Source organism: Epinephelus moara, chromosome 22, assembly GCF_006386435.1.
Source record: "Epinephelus moara isolate mb chromosome 22, YSFRI_EMoa_1.0, whole genome shotgun sequence".
Lineage (NCBI taxonomy): Eukaryota > Metazoa > Chordata > Actinopteri > Perciformes > Serranidae > Epinephelus > Epinephelus moara.
The window spans coordinates 9,759,615-9,778,531 of record NC_065527.1 but is presented as its reverse complement, the minus strand read 5'-3'; the positions used below and the strand labels follow the sequence as shown (position 1 = coordinate 9,778,531).

The following is an 18,917-nucleotide window of genomic DNA, read 5'->3' as shown; positions in this document are numbered from 1 at the left end:
TTTACTATAGAGCAGTGTGACAAAGGCAAGCCAGCAGTGTGTTTAACACCCTGATAAGCATAGTCAATGTGAACTAGCATATGCCAAAGTATGACTCCCACTGGTCGTTTAAACCATCACAGAGCAGCTCCCTCTAGATCTTGCATGTGTTGTCTAGTGTTGTCTGTTTTGGGGAAATTTGTGTGCTACATCTACTCCAGCACAATTTATAAGGGAAGGATGCATTTTCCTCCACTACAGTTATTTGTCGACGACACTTACTTTACACATTAAGATTTCATGTATGACCTACAATTAGCTGATGAAACATGATGTTATAGGCTTACATTACTCGACTACTGCAATAGTCTCTTCTAAGGTTCATCATCCAAAACTCTCAAGAAACTATATAATATATGTATATCCAGAATTCAGCTGCTTGTCTTTTAACACACTTTCGCACCTGTGACCACATCACCCCCATCCTTCATGACCTCCACTGGCTCCCCATACCCCAGCGCATCCACTTTAAAATCCTCCTCACATCCTATAAAGCCCTCCACAACCTGGCTCCCCCCTGCCTGTCTGAGCACACTCCCTCCTGCACTCTCAGGTCTGCTGATGCCCTGTCCCCCCCCAACTATTCCCACCCTCTGGAACTCCCTAAACACATCAGAGACTCCCCCTCACTCTCCACTTTCAAGAAATCCCTCAGAACACACCTCTTCAAAACTGCCCACAACCTCAAAGGGCTATATAAATCCAATGTCTTATTATTATTATTATTAAACTAACCAAAATTATACAGGACGGTTAAATTAACCCTACCTTTTCAACTGAAAAGATATATTGCATCAATAATAATGATCTAGTAATATGATATGTCTGGTGTAAATCTCATGAGGGGCCGTTGTCTTCATTATTAAGTACTTTCATTTGATAGATGGCAATGCAAACAGTACTACTGACCAGGGTGTAGTTACTCCTTCAGTGATGAGAAAGTAGACCGTAACACTTAAGTGAACACACACTTTATTAATATGAGACAACCAATGTCATTTCAAAAGAGAGTCAGCAGCTGGTTTTTGTACCTGTCAAATCTACACTGTATGAATAATGTATTGCACTGTATGCAGCGGCCAGGCACTTAATCAATGTCTGTAAAGAAGTCATAGGAATATCTTACTGTTTCTTAAGCTAAAACATTATGGAGTTTGCAACAAGATGGACAGATATTTATATTTTGGAGCAGCTGTTTAAATGATCCAAACATGCATAGTTACGTAGATCTGTGCAACTTTCATTTCAGTGGCAAAAATGTCATCAGAATATATTTTCTAAAAGTATAACACAAGAGGGAGGAGCAGCAGCACAGATCTTCAAATTAAAATTCAACTGGAAAGCTAAATTTGAAAGATGGCACTAATGGTCACTTTTGTTTAGATTTCCAATCATGCATAAGACGCATAGCATACTGGGCTCTACATACCAAAAGTATGGGTGCACAATCATGCTTTATGTAGGAATTTGCTGAGTCTATAGGCCAAATTTACCACATACAGTGTTTTACTATTGGAGCAGTGTTTAGAGTGCTAGGGCAGTGATACTCAACTTACAACCTAAGGGCTAAATCTCTCACAACAGTGTGCCAAGTGGCCTGTCAACCATTTTCTAATTCACAATGAAAATAAACAGAATCACATTAGGATGTTTCGGGTTTTTTTTACTTTCAATTCATTTATATTTTATTTATCAAAAAAAGTTCCAGAGGAGAATTCTCTTGCCCCCCAACATTGGTCCAGATTAAGCCCAGATTTTCCCGAAATCCTTGAAATGCCCCTGCTTACACTTGGCTTGTGGGGGGCTGCTGCGACTGGATTTACCTGTGAGATCAGCAGATGTTAAATCGTTGAAAACAGGCAATTAATAGATTATATATACTGATAAATGTTATTGTTTGTTTATTAACTGGCCCCTGGCCTCTTGTCATTTTGCAAAAGTGGCCCACAGGCATAGTAAGTTGAGTGTCCTTATACTTGGGACTTACTGACTGAAGGTATTGTGTATGTTGGTGTGTTAGTATGGCGCGTGAGACCCAGCAGTCTGCCCTGGACACATGGATGACTCTCATGTTTTCATCATTTCAGTAAAAGTTGACCAAGTTCCATGAAATGTGAAGTCTCCATCCTCATATAACTGTATTCGCTCCTTTTCCCTGTAGCTGTTTCGTGCCGGAAGCAGGACGGTGGGCAGGCAGACGTTGAAGCTTGTCTTCAGTTTGCCAGCTCCATGCCGCCTCTCACACAACACTGCCAGCTGCCCTGCCAGGAAGACTGTCAGCTCAGCAGCTGGTCCAAGTTCTCCTCCTGCACAGCCGATTGCGTGGGCGTCAGGACCCGCAAGAGGATGCTAGTTGGTGAGTGACAGACTTTAATTTCAAGCTGACTTCCAGATTACATCAACCCTTACGGTGAAATCAGTGGTTGTGAAAGACTGATTTTGATTTTGATTTTGATTTTGAACTTTTTGTTTGTGTAAAGTCTACTCAGAGCACTCCAAACAACCCTGCCCCTTTCTGTATCTTAATTCCCACAGTTCTACAGCTTTTGTTTTGTGTATTTGTTGTTTTTTTTTGCAGGGAAGAGCAAAAAGCGTGACCAGTGTAAAAACCACCAGGTGTACCCCCTGAGTGAAACCCAGTACTGCCCATGCAACAAATACAATGCTCAGCCTGTGGGCAACTGGTCAGACTGTGTCCTACCTGAAGGCGGCCGCATGGAGGGTCAACTGGGCATGAAGGTCCAAGGTGACATCAAGGAGTGCGGCCAAGGATATCGTTACCAGGCCATGGTGTGCTACGACCAGGACAACCGCATCGTGGAGACCTCTCGCTGCAACAGCCATGGTGAGCTCTCCATGCTCAAATAACCCATGAACCTGAACACAAGTTGACAAGTTACATCATTTTAATTGAATACATTAGATGCACACACAGATTAAACAAATATTGAGCGTAGTGAAAGTATATTTTCTACAACCTTACTTGGTCTGGTACGACCGGCAGCTTATGGTGGCAAATATAAGTTAATGCTAGATAGATTTTGCTGCCACTGCCATAACTGCGTGACTTTGCTGACTTTGCAGCTCTCTTACTACACTACTGCCACATTATATTTCAGCATATACCATTATCCTGTAATTGTCACATGTGGTCACAGTGGCTGCTGCTCAGCAAAATTACTTCCACACGAAACCAGTTAATTTAGCAAATATATCTTTTCTCTTCATATCAGCCCTCCGTCCAGACTAAAGCATTTCTCTTCCTCCAAGACAGAGCTTTCAGAAAACTGTGTCTAGTGCCTGTAAATCTTAATATGCTCATGGTGTTTAATTAGTCTCAAAATCCGTGCACATACAAGGCACGTGATGGGAGCATACAGAGCAGTGTCTGCGAGCAGAAAAGCATCATTGCGAGGAAACATTTGTGCTTCGTGTGCACAAATGCAGCCCTGCGAGTATGGAGCTGTGACAAGAGCGAGCTCAGCCGCCAAAAAAAATATTACCAAATATTTTATAATAATACAGTATTTTTCTATATACTGTAAAGTGCATTACAGTAGTTTATTGTAAATGGAAATACAGCAGCTTGCTGGCAAACATGCTACCAGTAACTTAGTGTAAATATGCAAGGGAATCCTTTACAGTGTGCAGAAGAAAACAGTTTTTTGGTATATTAAGTTGCGAAAATAGGTACATTACTAATTGTACACTAATTGTTTTAAATTAGCAATCCTTTCCAAATATTTGGGATCAGTTAATCTCTTAGACTGATCACATTTGACCCAATTCAGGGTTCTTATCAGTGTGTCCTTTCATCAAAACTCCTGTGTAAACTCGACAATCAATCAGGGGAACTCGAGGATGTCTTTGCTGCCAGCAGCCCAAATCTGTCAGGCCGCTCTGCCGTGAGCTGCATTATCATTCCACAGTATATTCCAACAAAGGGAGGAAAGGGAATTAAGAATCACAGTGCCGTCATATTCTGCATCTTAGCCTTGGGAAACAGAGAACACATCAAAGCACTCGGGGGAATGAGCGTGTCTGTGTTTGCTCATTGAGAATCCCTTCTTGTGAGTCGAAGCTTTCTCCCAGTACGGGGCTGCTTGATGGTAACTGGCTGTAACTGTAAAAAGACGCCGGACTCGGAGTTAGTACTGCTGCTTGCTTTCTCTCTGATTTGGTAGTCTTTGATTGGTTCTCTTATGCCAGAGAGTATTGTGGGTCTAACATAGTAATTGCTTGCTCCTTTTTGCTGGTAATCTGAAGAAAGTCAAACCACTAAATCCAGGTTTCCATTACGTCTCCTCGCAACAGGTCAGATCAATCTGTGCAGTACTGAAGCTGGTTTGTTATTATATGATTGGTTGCAGGGTACATTGAGGAGGCTTGCATCATCCCCTGTCCGTCTGACTGCAAACTGAGTGAGTGGTCCAACTGGTCGCGTTGTAGCAAATCCTGCGGCAGTGGGGTCAAAGTTCGCTCCAAGTGGCTGAGAGAAAAGCCCTACAACGGTGGAAGACCGTGTCCTAAACTAGACCATGTCAACCAGGTGAGAGAGGTTTCACTTAAAGATGTGTAATTAATGTTTCAACAAAAGATTACAATTGAATGCTTGCGTTAGTAAGGTTGGATATGCCTCAGTATGTATAATGCCAGATCAGAGGAAGGTTACTTTTACTTTAAATTCATATTTATGCTTAATTCCTGAGTACAATATTCTGAATTACTCATTTTCTGTTATTCCTTTCTCTTCTTTGATGAATGCATCCATCTACAGGCTCAGGTAAGTACACTGTCGATTCTTTTTTTTATTGCTTAATGATTCTTTTAGCCCTTTTTGTAGCACTTATTTTGGAACTTCAGTCATTTCACTTCTGATATAGTGATTTTTTTGTGTTTAGTCAAATTGTCATAGGAAAAATCCAATGATTAATTTTCTAGACAGAATTTTAATCTAATGAACCGTCAGATCTGTTCCAGAGCTAAGGGACGCATACAACTTTTAGTTTTCACAGTTTTTGGTTGTAAAACTACTGCACATTCCCTGTGCAGAATCAGACAGGTAACTGTGATGTTTGTGTGTGTCAGGTGTATGAAGTGGTGCCGTGCCTCAGTGACTGTGGGCAGTACGTGTGGGTGGCAGAGCCCTGGAGTGTGTGGAAGGTCAGCAATGTGGACCTGAAGGATAACTGTGGTGAAGGTGTTCAGACCAGGAAAGTCAGGTAAGAAGAAATCATGTCAAACCCATGGACTGTATAAAATAATCGACATGTATAAAAATCAAAGACAGGGCATTAGCTATAGAGACCAAAACAGTTTTTTGAAAAGGCTATAAACATGTTAATTTCTGTTGTAAAGCTACTACAAAAACTTGGGAAAATAGGGTCCAGCTCAAAAATATACTGAACTTACCCTATAGGGCTGCAGAATTTATCTGACTCTGAGCATGTTTAACCTCGAGCTGCAGCCTCTATGTTTTCTTAATGCATTCAATTCAGACTTGTGTCTGACATAATAAGATTTTTAGGAGTTTGTGACTTGAATTTAAATTTGACCACGGTGCTTATTCAGACATGCGACTGATGTTAAATTACCCTTAGATTATTTTAAAGGAGTGAATGTCTGAAAGGGGATTTAGAGACATGTTCAACATAGTAATGCATTACATAGTCACCAGATAAACTGATTACATTCAGAAATTGCCTGGAAAACTATTCCTACTGATTGAATAAAAACTGCTGTAATAATTGGTACAGAGAAGTTGGTGTTGTGGAAATGGACTTACCCTTGTTTGAACCCCTTTGTGTCTAGATGTATGCTGAACACTATAGACGGGCCCTCTGAGCAGGTGGAGGACTACCTGTGTGATCCAGAGGAGATGCCTTTGGGGGCCCGCAACAGCCGGCTGCCCTGCCCCGAGGACTGCGTGTTATCAGACTGGGGAGCCTGGAGCCCGTGTCCACTGGTAAAAAAGACATATTAGTTCCTCTGTCACTGTAGTACTCCTCTACATAGTACTTTGTGTTCATAAAAATAGTCTTCAAACTATTGCTGTCACAATTGTTTTCTAGTCAGTTTTGTCGCTAGTTGATAGTGGACGTTTAAGAAATGTTAGGAAGCATGATTTCATGTAAATGTGGAAAAGAAACATCTGTATTTTTAAGCTGTCATTTGCAAAACAATTGAGCAAGAATAACACAGCACCTGCACCTGACACCGCCTCCAAGTTTATGCATATTTAAACAATTCACGCTGTCCCATACAGAGCTATGGACTGTCAGTACCAGATGTTTCAACTGAATACAGCATATTCACTCTACTATAATAATTAATAATCACTTTGAGTACAAATAGGCAACAACTCAAAGTCTTCTCATCCGTTCATCTGTTCCTGGTGTTTGTGTTGAAATCAGTTCATATCTGCGGCAGACAGAGACAGACCAATTAAAGTAAACTTTGCTCACTGTTGTTGCTCACTGCTGTGTCACAAGACGGCAGTGTGCATGTACTGTAACAGTTTGGCTGAGTAAATCGCAATCTTTTCCTCCACTCCTCAGCCTTGCAGTGGGAACAGTACTCGAGAGAGGAGTGCTTACCCGCTCCGCCAGCCTGGAGAGGAGAAGGAGTGTCCTTCGACTAAAGAAACAGAGTCCTGCAAACTCAACAGCAACTGCTTCCACTACTCCTACAACATCACCGGTGAGACTCAAATAGAGCGTCGACTGTATGGGATTATCAGAGGCAGCAGAATTTACAGTGTAACATGAGAGTCGTGCTTGTGAGCCAGATTGCATTAATCACTTTTTAATTGTGCTCGTACACTAGGCCGTGTGACTCTGTGAGTTGTTTTTGCTGATGAGAAATCTTCTTGTAGATTGGAGTACCTGTCAGCTCAGTGACAGAGCGGTGTGTGGAAACGGCATCAAAACTCGCATGCTGGACTGTGTGCGCAGCGACGGCAAATCGGTAGACCTCAAATTCTGTAAAGAGGTGGGTTGTGCAGCATTTATTATTAAAACCTCTACCTTTTTAGCAATGAGTAAATTAAACCCTGTATTCTGTTGCAGTTGGGCCTGGAGAGGAAGTGGCAGATGAATGCTTCCTGTGTTGTGGAATGTCCCGTCAACTGCCAGCTATCTGATTGGTCACCATGGTCCGAGTGCACTCACAGCTGTGGACTGGCAGGTATGTGTTTTATAGTACTATCCATTACATTGTTTCCATGCTAAACCTAGCACTTAGTCATGCTGAAATTAAACGGTCCTAGAACAAATAACTGCATCTTATTCCCTGAAAATGTGGGTTCCAATTTGTGTCCGACTCTGGTGCAATTTTAGTTAGAAGTGTAGTGTAGCATGACTTGCCGTCAATCATTAGACTGACCTTGATTGGTTTTCTCTAGCGCAGGTCCATGATGCAGGATGGCATGACTCCATCTAATGAGTTATATTCCTGTGTATGTGACTTCATGTTTACAGCTTTTGTGTTTTGTGGGAGTCCTTACACATATGGAACAATTGATCATTGTAAGGTAATCTCTCTGTATATGTATGCACAGACTGTAGGCCATTGTATCAGGGTGGCTGAAGATGTTCCCATACTGCAGCAACACTTTTAACAGTAACTGGCAAGAGGAGGGTCAAGTTGCTGGCTGCTATTTGGGTTTTAGAAATGAAATACTTTAGTAGAGAAATCAATATCACCGCAAAGTCCATTTGGCAGCTGCTCTGGAGCGTTCAGTCATATATCATGATCTCTGAGTTTGCCCTGTTGCTGTGGAGTAGAAGATGTTCAAAATTCATTTTTTCTGTACGCTTCAAAGACTTCTTGTCCATGTTGAGTTTCAAAGGTTAATGTTTTCCCTGGAAACCACACAGATTTGGACATACTGTAGCTTAAGAATATTCAGCCGTGGCTTGCTACTGCTCTCTTTTTAAATTCTCTAGATAACACAGCAAAATATGGTTAAAAAATGTATTTATCCCACTGATTTGACTTGAAAGTCTCTTAAATATCTGATTTTATAGGACTTTTTAGCTTCCTACAATTAGCTGTATCTATAAAACCACCAGATATATGAGAATGAGATTCTATATACCACAGTCAATTGTTTTAATATGGTAGTAAGGCAGGAATCTCAAACAAGTAAGCCAAGTAACCAAGGCCATTGCAACCCATTCTTATTCCGAAGTGTTCAAACATAGACACTTTCTCACACCCCTCATAATCTCAGAGTGATGCACGGGGCACCCTTTAGCACCTCACTGTGACGTACAGCAGAAACACATTGTAACACATGGAACGTGAAACTGCTACTCTAATGATAGGCAACATAACCACTTGGTAAGGTTTAGAAAAAAGATCATGTTTTGGGTCAAAATAGGTATTTCTGATATGCAACAATAACATAATATGAAGTAAATATGCCACTGAGTGACCTCAGTGCGTGATGACTATACGTAAATTATGAAACATTGTGATAAAACTACCTTGACTTTTGGTTTCATATGAAACGTAGTTATGTAAGTTTCTTTACCTACATTACTTTAAATCAACATTGCCGGGATACAAACTGTGGCCTCCTGGGTGAAAGTCTTTGTATGTTTGACCCATCCACCTCCCCTTCCTCCCCCTCTATGCAGACTTTCTTGCTCTTTATACTACCTCAGTTGCTTCGAGCATCAAGTATGGTTGCAGATGGGTTGCAGTTGGCGTAAGCTGAAAGCCTGGTGCTTCTCATAAAGACGCTAAAGGGTGCCTGTGGTGTCGATATCACATGCTGGGGGCAGTGGCATATGGTAGTTAGGATGGGCTCCAGTGCACGTTATTATGATGGGTCCTAGGGCTAGATTTTGCACCTGAACTAGTTACAGCTTGACACTGCACAACATCAGCATACATATTACCCAGCAATCATCAGCACAAAACACAAAAAAAGAGACCATGATTGAGATGGGTTTGCCTTTATGATGGCATATATAGCAGTTGGCCCCACCTTTTTTAATTTAACGAGTTCTTCTTTGAACACCTGTGTACTTCTGAGTTGGCAATCTGAATGAGAGCCTGTTCTCTGGCCGACACACTGTTCGAGGGCCTGCTCTCTCAATGGGCCCCCTCATCGCATGGGCCCCAATGCAACCGCACTGCCTGCCTGTCTATATTTACACCCCTGCCTGAAGGGCAAGGTCTCGTATTGGCATCTGATGAACTGGGGATAAAAATGGGCTGACCATTGATATCATTTGATTGCATTTTAATAAAATTCCAACATGGCAGCCTCTTCATGCAACTTTGCAAGTACAGTGCTTTCATAGCTGTGAGTGATCCATCACTGCTGGGACTCAGCAGTGGTTGGCTCTCAGTTGTCAGCCTCCCTTACGGTAATGGTGGAAACCGGAAACGCTCGATGATATGAGAAACAATGGTGTTATAGCTCTAAAGCAACTGAGTGAGGGATAATAATGTCCTTGCATGTAATTCCATCGGATCATGCCATTGATTGGCGGTCCATTACCAGTGTGTGCTCTGGGGCTCAGGGAGCACTCTGCTCTCCACGAGTCCTTGAGAAGTGCAGCAGCCAGAAGCAACAAGAGCAAATAGTAGATATGAAACCAATAGAGGCTTTAGATACTGTGGTAACCTTAATCTGTCCCCAGGCGTGAAGGATTTTTTTCCTCGTATGGAGAAACAGCAGGTAGGCCAAAGGAATAGAGGGCCTCCTCGCTTTCCATCCTGTGTTTCTTTTTATCTCCAGGCAGGCTGCGAGGACATACTTTCCTGGAAGAGTTCATTTCTGTTCCTGAGCCAGGAATAGCAATGAGCTGGATTTGTGATTTCAAGCAAATGATCATACCTGGAAGCAGCAAGGTGCTGTTATCAATCAGGCGGTGTAAAAACACAGCTATTTCCCTGGATGTGTCCAACCTGTGCGCATAGATAATCATGGCACTGTGTGTTCTCCAGCCAAACACTGATAGTGACAGCTGGCACAGGCCTTCTTCTACCCAGCAGCCCTCACTGCCACCCGCCGCTCAGCCCCAAACACTGCCATGGACGCCCGCAGGGAGACCACTGAAGCATGGAAATCGTAAAGGAGGGTGATGACTGGTTTCTGTGGGCATAAGGCGCTAACATCTTCTGCAAAGCAACCAGTGAACAAAGCAGTGCTCAGGCATGGAGATGGTGAACTTTGATTAGAAATCTGGGGCCCAGATTTAACTGGGATTTGTGCAGGAAAGTAATGAGCCTAACAGTTTTTATCAGGGGTTAGAGGCGTTTAGCTTGGCATTTCATTCTTCTTCTTCTTTTTTTTTTTTTTTTTGAAGGCCCTTCCCTCCCGAATGTGTGAACTTCACCATTAAAAATAGTTTTACATGAATATTGGATCAAATGGCAATGTATAATGTTAAAGGCATCCTTAAGCTCACGTAAGTATCACAAACTCTGGAGTTCCCCCTTGGCTCTACAGAGCTTTTTAGCTTATTTTAGGTCATTGTTTTGGTTTTACAGCACATCTACAATATAACTAAGCTTTACTGCTTACATTAACCTTGTGTCCAGATGTAGCAGGCAGCTGATTTAACCACTGTTAGCAGCCAAAGAGCCTAATATTTCTTAAGGAACTGGGGGAGACCAAAGCAAAGCTAAAGGAAGAGGAATCCTTCAGCTTGTTGTAGAATTGCCAAACAAAAAAAAAACAAAAAAAAAAACAACTGCACCATTAAGACTCGAGACTGATGATGCTTGAAAACTCTTTGCACACGTATCAAAAATTTGATATTTAATTGGTCTTGTGCTTGGGTATGACATGGCTTGATAGCACACCCTACTTCAACTAAGTGGCCCCTGCGGTATGTTTTACCTAGATGTATAAACATTGGGAGGCAGATGTAACATCCCAAGACTTACCCTAAACCAGACAGGAAGTCAGCCATTTTGATTTTAGTGTACTTTTTGCCATTGACAGGGGTCGCACATTGACAAACTGCCTCCTAGAGATTTTACCCATTCAAGGGTGTGGCTGTGGCAGGGCGTCATCCATGTTGCCATGAAACAGGAAGTGGTTTGTAACTTGACTTATGTGCAATATTGCAATTTAGTCATAGTGCCACCTACTGGCAACAGGAAATTACATGTTTTACTTTAATGTACTTGTTGTAGCAGGTTGACCAGATCCACCTCAAGCATGCACAGAAAAGCCGTAAGACACTGATGATGCTTTATCGTGAGTTTTCAACTGAGTTGTCGTGATAGCTCCAAATTCTCGTGCTGGATAAGAGTCGATGCCTGGAGACATCCACAGGCCCATACTGAGTTATAGTAGTCATCGCGCCACTGACTGACAACAGAAAGTCAGCCGTATGTGACAAAGATCATCTGATTACATGAAAGTTACATGGAGGGGTCTATACATGACATACAGCACCTTGTGTTCTCTAGTACCACACAGTGGATACAGGGAGTGGTACACAATTTGCAAGATGTAATTTCCAGCAGCACACACTCCATGTAGGAAACAATGTTTAAGTCGTGTGTGTGATGTCTGACACTCTCGGGAATATGCAGCCGCATTAACTGGCGTCCTACTAACACCCCAGACCTGTGGCAAGGTGAGACGGCCCATTCATTGCTGCTTTCAGCTATAATTTACTTTTCTGATTGTGTACAGATAACTAGATAAAGTGTGTTAATCTCTGAGCTTTAAATGTTTGGGTATTAACAAGCTTGGATGTAGCGAAGCGAGCTGTTTGCCTGCTTGCTCTAGCAGAGAGGGTTGATATTAGTTTTCTCTTCTAACTTTCCACAAGAAGTCAAACTAGTGTCTTACCTAAAATAAGGAACTATTTCTTGAAGGCGTTTAGTGTTTTTCTTACTGATGCAACATGTTCAAGTTAAATCAGTTGCAAGGGTTGTCATGAAAACCGATACTTCGGTACCAAGTCGATGCCAACATGCAAAAAATACGTCAGTACCTGTTTTTTATACCGGATACAACTTTGCCCTCAGCGGGCCGTGTCCATTCCTGTCGGAACTGAAGGGGCAGTATACGCGCGTCAGTCTGTGCCGAGGATGAGCGCCAAAGAAGAACGCCCAAGCCCGGTTTAAACCTGACTTTTTTTTAAGGATACGAACGTGGACATTGAAGGTTGACTCTCGTCTTTCTTTCCATGGCAAGCCTTCGTCATGTGCCTTTTTAAGTGTCGAGGTCCCCGTCTTTTTGCTGTCATATACCAGCATCGTGCTGCACTTGGTACACTCGACGAAGCCGACACACACAAATGAGTATCGAGAATCATGAAAATCCACTGATATTGGTATCGACTACTGAAATTCTGGTTTCGTGACAAGCCTATGTGCCGCTAAAGATCGTCTCTGTCCATATGACTGGTTCTTGCATGAAGCCTGTTGTTTCATAGTGGTTTTTGGAAGCTCCCTGTCTTCATGCACACTGGCTGGTTTGTTGGAAGATGAACTGGCAGCTGTTGCGACCTGCTGCTGGGGAAACATCACCCAGGGACTTGTTCCTGATAGTGTTCAACATTAAGTGGAGTGTTGTGGGACTTGGCAATAACAACACAGGAGATAATATCAATTAATCCTGCGTGTGTTTGAAATATGGGAGGTATTGATCTCTCTGAAAAAGCCTGGAGCTCTGAGAATAAACTTTTTGAAGCACGTCATACAGTTTTACATTTTATTGTCTCTATTCAAAACAGCACCATAAAATGACACATTATGTATCAGTATTAATGCCAACATACTTCACAAAATGTACTTCTGAATGTTCAAAGTTTTGTGATTTTAGAGACCTACTTTTCATTTTGTGCCGCTTGAAGTATTATTGCTGAATGTCGTATTTGTTTTAAGTGATACGGTGGGGAAAAAAGCACATGCACTCCCTTTGAGACAGCAGCTAATTGAGAGTTTTCTCACATCCCATCCCTGGGGCACTTTGTTAAAATGCAGAGTGAATTTGGTAAAGGGCACTCCTACCATCCTCCCTACTCATATCCCCCAACCTAAGACAGTCACTGTTTAATTTTAACACAACAAAGGAATGTGAATATTAAAAAATGGCTGCAGGGAGTATGATGAAGCCCTGAAATTGCACCATAGATTAAGTCAGCTAAAATTATTACATTGAGACAGAAAAAAATGGAATTCAGACTTTATTCCTTGGAAAATAAAGTTACTCAATAAATTCACCCAGATGTAGAGTAGAAATGGTACAAAATCAGGAGCCGTTGCAGTGGAAACTTTTAATAGCAACTGGCCTCTCTTTTTATGCCGGCCATCATTCGAATGCCAGCTTTGATTTTAGAATTTACTGTAGTTCCAGCGGTAGAGGCCCAGAGGTCACCTTGACAGACGATATAGTATTCCAAATCACTTTACACATCCACACTCTTCCTGCTGGTCTCACCCTAACTGTCTTCCTCCTCTCAGTCAATGTCCTCATGAATAAATAATACATTTTTTTCTTCTTTTTATCTGCTGTTTTGCAGGCAAGCTCTGGAGGAGGCGGACAGTGATCCAGGCTCCCCAGGGCGACGGGAGGCCCTGTCCATCCCAGATGGAGCAGTGGAAGCCCTGTCTGGTGAAGCCATGCTACAGCTGGAGATACAGTGCCTGGTCTGAGTGCAAGTCTGAGGTTAGTCGGCCTCCATCAGTCTTCTGTCAGGGGACTGCATCAAGTTTGGCCAATAATGTCTTAGCGGCTTTACTACAATATTGGGATGCTCATTTATTTTCTTCAACATTAAATATTTACAACTAAATGGGCAAAAAACAAGAGAGTTTATCACTGATTGCGACAAGGTCAAAACCTCGTACATAACTGGACCGTGTATGAAACGCTAGAGGGTTTTTCATTTCAAAAATGGAAGTGGCAGCAGATACTCAGTCACAGACTGTCGTTGTTACAACACTGTTGTTGCAGTCTAGCCCAAATGCTCAATCAAACACAACCCTCCCCTCTTCAGCTCCGGTCAGGGATGTACGTCCTTGCGTGACTGGTGTTGGCTGCACAGCCATCGGCCACTATTCATGCCATCGGCGCCCATTACCTAAAGGAGAATTTTGTCATTTTGGTGGCACCTGTGCTGATATTTTAACACTTGATATTCACTTAAGTTTGAATCAGTTTCAACCACTTTCTCCTCACAACCGTGGTGACACCTGTTATGACATTTTAACATGTAATAGACAATAACGCTTGAATAAATGTAGCGCTTGTGTAGTACAGAGATGGCTGTTCCTCAGTCAAATCGATGATGCGATCCTCTCTTTTCTTCATCCAAAACTGCCATTTCCACCACGGCTAGCTAGTTAGCTGGCTAGCTTGTGAATTCCACCCATGCTTTTATGCTGCCTCTACAGTGTTTACAGCAATGTGCTTTCCTATGCTGTGCAGTTCTAACATTTTACTCATGTAGGTGTTGGCTAGTTAGCAACTAACGTGCTAATGCCACCATGCTATTATGTCACACTGGTTACAGAACATGAGGAATACAGTAATACAGGACTGTTAGCACCCACAGCTCTGTCAGTGCCTATTCGCCTAGAGCGATGGCCAATGAGGAAACACCAATAACATTTTTGTCGTCACTCACTCCGACCAATGATGAAACTTTATCACTCACTCAGTCGGGGACAGAAAGACTCGTGCTTGTGGGGCTGGCCTTGCATGCTGCCATCCAGCCAAAAACTGTATGAGTGTGGTTTGATTACTTCTGATTGATAGCGCTGGCAACATGAGCAACCAAGCAACTGTCACCACACCTTGATTCAAATGTTCAATTATGATTGGGATCTGGAAGTGCCATAATTTCTCTCCAGCTAAGCCCCAGCCCCTCCAAACCAGTGAGGAGACAAAATATAAAAGCACAAATAAAGAAACCTCTTGTGAAATGACCAAAACTGTTTTAACTTTGGGAGGATGTTGTTTTAAGTTGGAAATAAATAAGTAATAGGTTTTTGGGAACTAGCAGTCCTACTTGCCCATATAATAGGACAGACCTTGAGATGAAAATGTAGACAGTTTACCCAATGCAAACCTTGACAGTGCTGATTTAAGCTAGCTATCATATTAGCTCTCTCATATGACACAAATAGTGACCACATTACCAAGTTCCCAGCATGAGATTTGTTGTTTCACATTTTGGTATGACCAGTCACGTAGAGCCTCACCAGTTTGTCCTGAGAGTGGTGCTAAAGGAAATGTCACTGAAATTTAGCATGTAAAAATTAAATTACAAACTAATTCAGCAGAGATGACAGCTGCCAGTGGTTGGTCATATCCCCCACCCTTGTTGTTTTTCCTCTCATCTTATTACTTCGTTCACAGGACCATGTAATACTTAATGACTTCTCTCTGTTGTCGTATTTGTTTTCCCTCGTATTCCTCCCATTTCCCACCACACCTACAACGTTGTTCATTTTTCCTTGCCTGAAGCATCTTATTACTTTAACACGCTGCTGGACTTCTGCTGATGACTTCAGTTGTTGTTTTTTCTTTGATTTTTCATAACAAACAGAAGCTCTTTGTCAACCATAGTTTTTTTTTTTTTTTTTTTACCAAAAATCAATTACAAAGTCCGGAGGAAAAAGCTTAAAATCCTTTGAAGTCCCTCCTGGATTTAATGTAAACAACTTGCTCTTCATGATAGCATTTGCTGCATGAGTTCAATGTACTCTACATATAGAGGTACGCTGGACTCTGACATTTGTTTGTTTTCTGTATCACCAGGGAGCGAGGTGTGGAGAGGGCCTGCGCTTCAGGAACGTGTCATGCTTTGTGTCGGACGGTTCGGGTCAGCAGGACAGCAGCCTGGTGGATGATGAGCTGTGTGGAGATCTGGAGCCATCAGTGGACGGAGATACTCACATTGTTCTGCAGGAGCCCTGTACTGTACCCTGTCCAGGTAAGAAGTTAACAGAGCCTCCGGCAGAAAAAGAGGGAGGTCTCAGAGTGGTGGAACAGCTTGGGAAATAAAGTTTACAGGTATAATCTCTGCAACAGTTCTCATACCAAACAACAGAGCCAGTACTGCTTATTCTAAATCAAAATTTGAAACCCTGATAGTGTCCATTGACCATTTCAGTAAAGTTTATTCAAACAGGACGATCACATCCTCAACAATGTTGCCAAAAAAGAGAAAGGCAGCTTTCCTTAGTGCAATTCTACTATGAACACAAAGCAAAAAAAAGGAGCTGCAGATGCCTGGAAAGATGCAAATGGTCTGTCTGAATTGCTGGAGCGAAGATCAGTGAACAGAATTTCTAACTTGCCAGAAATCCAATCAATTATCTGACAACCTCATCGTTGATCCTTCAGACGCCACCTTCCTCAATCTGAGCCTCCTCAGGCACAGTTCTAAAAAAATGAGGGGTTGAAATCTGGCGACATCCATGCAGTGTCTGCCAAGCTTAGCCACTTGTGTACTGAATGGACATTCAACATTCAGCTGGTTAGACAACATTAAAAATAAAACAGTATTCAGTATGTCGATCTCTAGCACCACCGATAATAATTAGTCCAGGTTTTTACAATCACAACAAAGACCTCGAAGCACTCACCGTTGAGTGTGTTTGATTGTGGGAGCTTCAAGAGCTCCAGAGTGTGCCCCTCAATGCAGCACTGATGTTAACAGGTGGGAGGAGGGGGACCGAGGACAAAGCAGGGAGCTTTTACAGAGCCGATGACAGATGTTTGTGGCAGTCTGGTTTTATTATACCTCAGTGGAAATCTCTCAGTTGCTTCCAGGTTGCTGAAAAACAAACTGGCTGTGGTTACAGCAGCTGTAGTGTGTGTATCGTATTTGTTCGAGCATGTGTGTACATGTGTATACTAACACTGACTACTCCAGCTCGTGTGTGGGTGTAATCAGCCCATCATCAAGTTAATTGGCTTGGTGGAGACCACAAGGTCAGAGAGGACTCTCAGATCTGCGTCATGCTGGTGTTCATTCTGACTTCTGAACAGAAAAACCACTGGTTCTCACGGAAACCGACATTAATAGGAATGAGAGAGAAAATTCTATTTTTAATTACTGGATTTTTTTTTTTGATTAATTGAATGTGAAGACATGTGCTCACATCAGCCTCGATATTACAAAGGGAGCACTGTAACCTATTTAACAGAGAATCTTCTGCTCAGGTGATCGTAATGAAAAATGGTTCAGAGTTTTAGTGAGAATATCTGTGAGGGGTGTTTTTATTTCACCTCAGTGAGTGTTATCAACCTTTGTTCAGCCACACAACCCTCCACTGCTGGTGAGCGACATTTAGATACCTTTGCTTAAATGAAACGTGTCCTATCTTCTATGACATCTTAAAAAGATCAGATGATTGGCTTTGAAGATCCAGTATTACTCAGTTGTCCTATTTCGCCTCAGCTTTCAAATTTTCCATGGCTCAGGTTAAAAATACAGTTTGTTATGATGTTGCCAAGCAATCTACCAGTCCTCAAGGTACTCAACCCTGATTGGTTGAAGTGCTGTTTGGAGGCTTTCCAGTTCAAATGCTGAAAATTGGCATAATTGCATTTCACAGTGCAGAGAAAATCAGACCTTTTTTCCTTTAAAGAGCCCTTTTTCCTTTTTTCTCTTTCCCCTGTTTTATAAGCCTGTTCTTTATTTTAGTAAATCCCCTCTGTTTTTTTTATCTGCTGTTTTAAGTTGTAATGCAAATTGTTAATGACAAGTCAACACTTTCTCTGTCTTAAGCTACTGTCTTTCCTCAGCACTAATTCTAATAACAGTCACACCATGCTCAGCACTGTGCTGCTCTCTTTTCAACAGGAAAACTGCTTCACTCGCTAATTCTCTCCAATCACCACGCTGATGATCTTTTGATTGCTGTTAAGCTCCTGTCAATGAAACTAAAGATTTTCTTACATTACATTACATTCTTACATACATACAAAGCGGCTTTTCCTCCCTCTCCCTCTGCTGCCAATATAAAACATCTGCAGAAGTGTAAAAAATGCATTTAAATGTCTGACGAGCTCTAACTTAAGGTGCACTTACTGTTTTCTACGCTTTCAATCACATCTTTATCAGCAGATGCACTTGGCTGAGTTCTCTTAGAAATAGCTCAGTTGTCATCACTTTGACGAATGCAATGCAGAATAATTGTTTTGTCAAACAACTGTTTACATTGTCAAAAATTAACTCACAGGCCCAAATGTAGACATCTGCTGTGTTGTGTTGCATTGGAGTTAGCTTAACAGTGAGTTAATGGCGAGCAAAGTAGAAGCAGGTGGAGCTGATTAGTGAAATAAGAGTACAGTTGATTCAACACCCTGTCAATGTTTTTTCATCTGGTTTTATAAGCTGGTCACAACTCAGCCATTATTTAAATGCTTCTCGTTCTTTTAATGCTTGACAATGTTATATGTGATTGTCACCTGTTTAATATTTTAAAATGAATGGTGGGACAGTTGTTTCATGCTTAAAATCATTAATTGTGGCCTCAGTAAATGTGCTAGCTTTCGCAAAAAAATACACTGTTGTTTTCCTTTGAATGCAGCACAGTGTTTTTGAGTGTTGTTGATCTCTCTGTATGTTCTGTAGGAGAGTGCTACCTGACGGACTGGACTGTTTGGAGTCCGTGCCAGCTGAGCTGTGTAAGTGGGGACGATCTGGGTTTTGGCTCAGTCCAGGTCCGTTCCCGAGCCGTGGTGGCACAAGATCCAGAGAACCTGCTGCAGTGTCCAGAACAGGAGCTGGAGGCTCGGCCGTGTACAGGTCAGTCCTGCTGGAACTCAAAAAGACAGTAAAGTGATTCACAAAGGTATATTAAAGGAGAACAGCTGTATAGTGGCCGTTTCAACATAGCAGAGTTCCTCCTGTTTTGACACGTGTTTCTGATCCTTT

General features: G+C 42.1%; 1 protein-coding gene across 1 annotated transcript in view; it reads left to right on the top strand.

Annotated features, from left to right (window-relative positions):
* thsd7aa (thrombospondin, type I, domain containing 7Aa) overlaps positions 1-18,917 on the top strand; it is a 167,345-nt gene that overhangs the window by 127,717 nt on the left and 20,711 nt on the right. The window contains exons 12-23 of the mRNA XM_050034131.1: positions 2,201-2,395; positions 2,618-2,884; positions 4,410-4,588; positions 4,817-4,822; positions 5,128-5,261; positions 5,851-6,004; positions 6,597-6,738; positions 6,914-7,029; positions 7,107-7,224; positions 13,545-13,690; positions 15,788-15,962; positions 18,615-18,788. Of these exons, the coding sequence (XP_049890088.1) occupies positions 2,201-2,395; positions 2,618-2,884; positions 4,410-4,588; positions 4,817-4,822; positions 5,128-5,261; positions 5,851-6,004; positions 6,597-6,738; positions 6,914-7,029; positions 7,107-7,224; positions 13,545-13,690; positions 15,788-15,962; positions 18,615-18,788 (1,806 nt within the window). The remainder of the gene's footprint in view (positions 1-2,200; positions 2,396-2,617; positions 2,885-4,409; positions 4,589-4,816; positions 4,823-5,127; positions 5,262-5,850; positions 6,005-6,596; positions 6,739-6,913; positions 7,030-7,106; positions 7,225-13,544; positions 13,691-15,787; positions 15,963-18,614; positions 18,789-18,917) is intronic.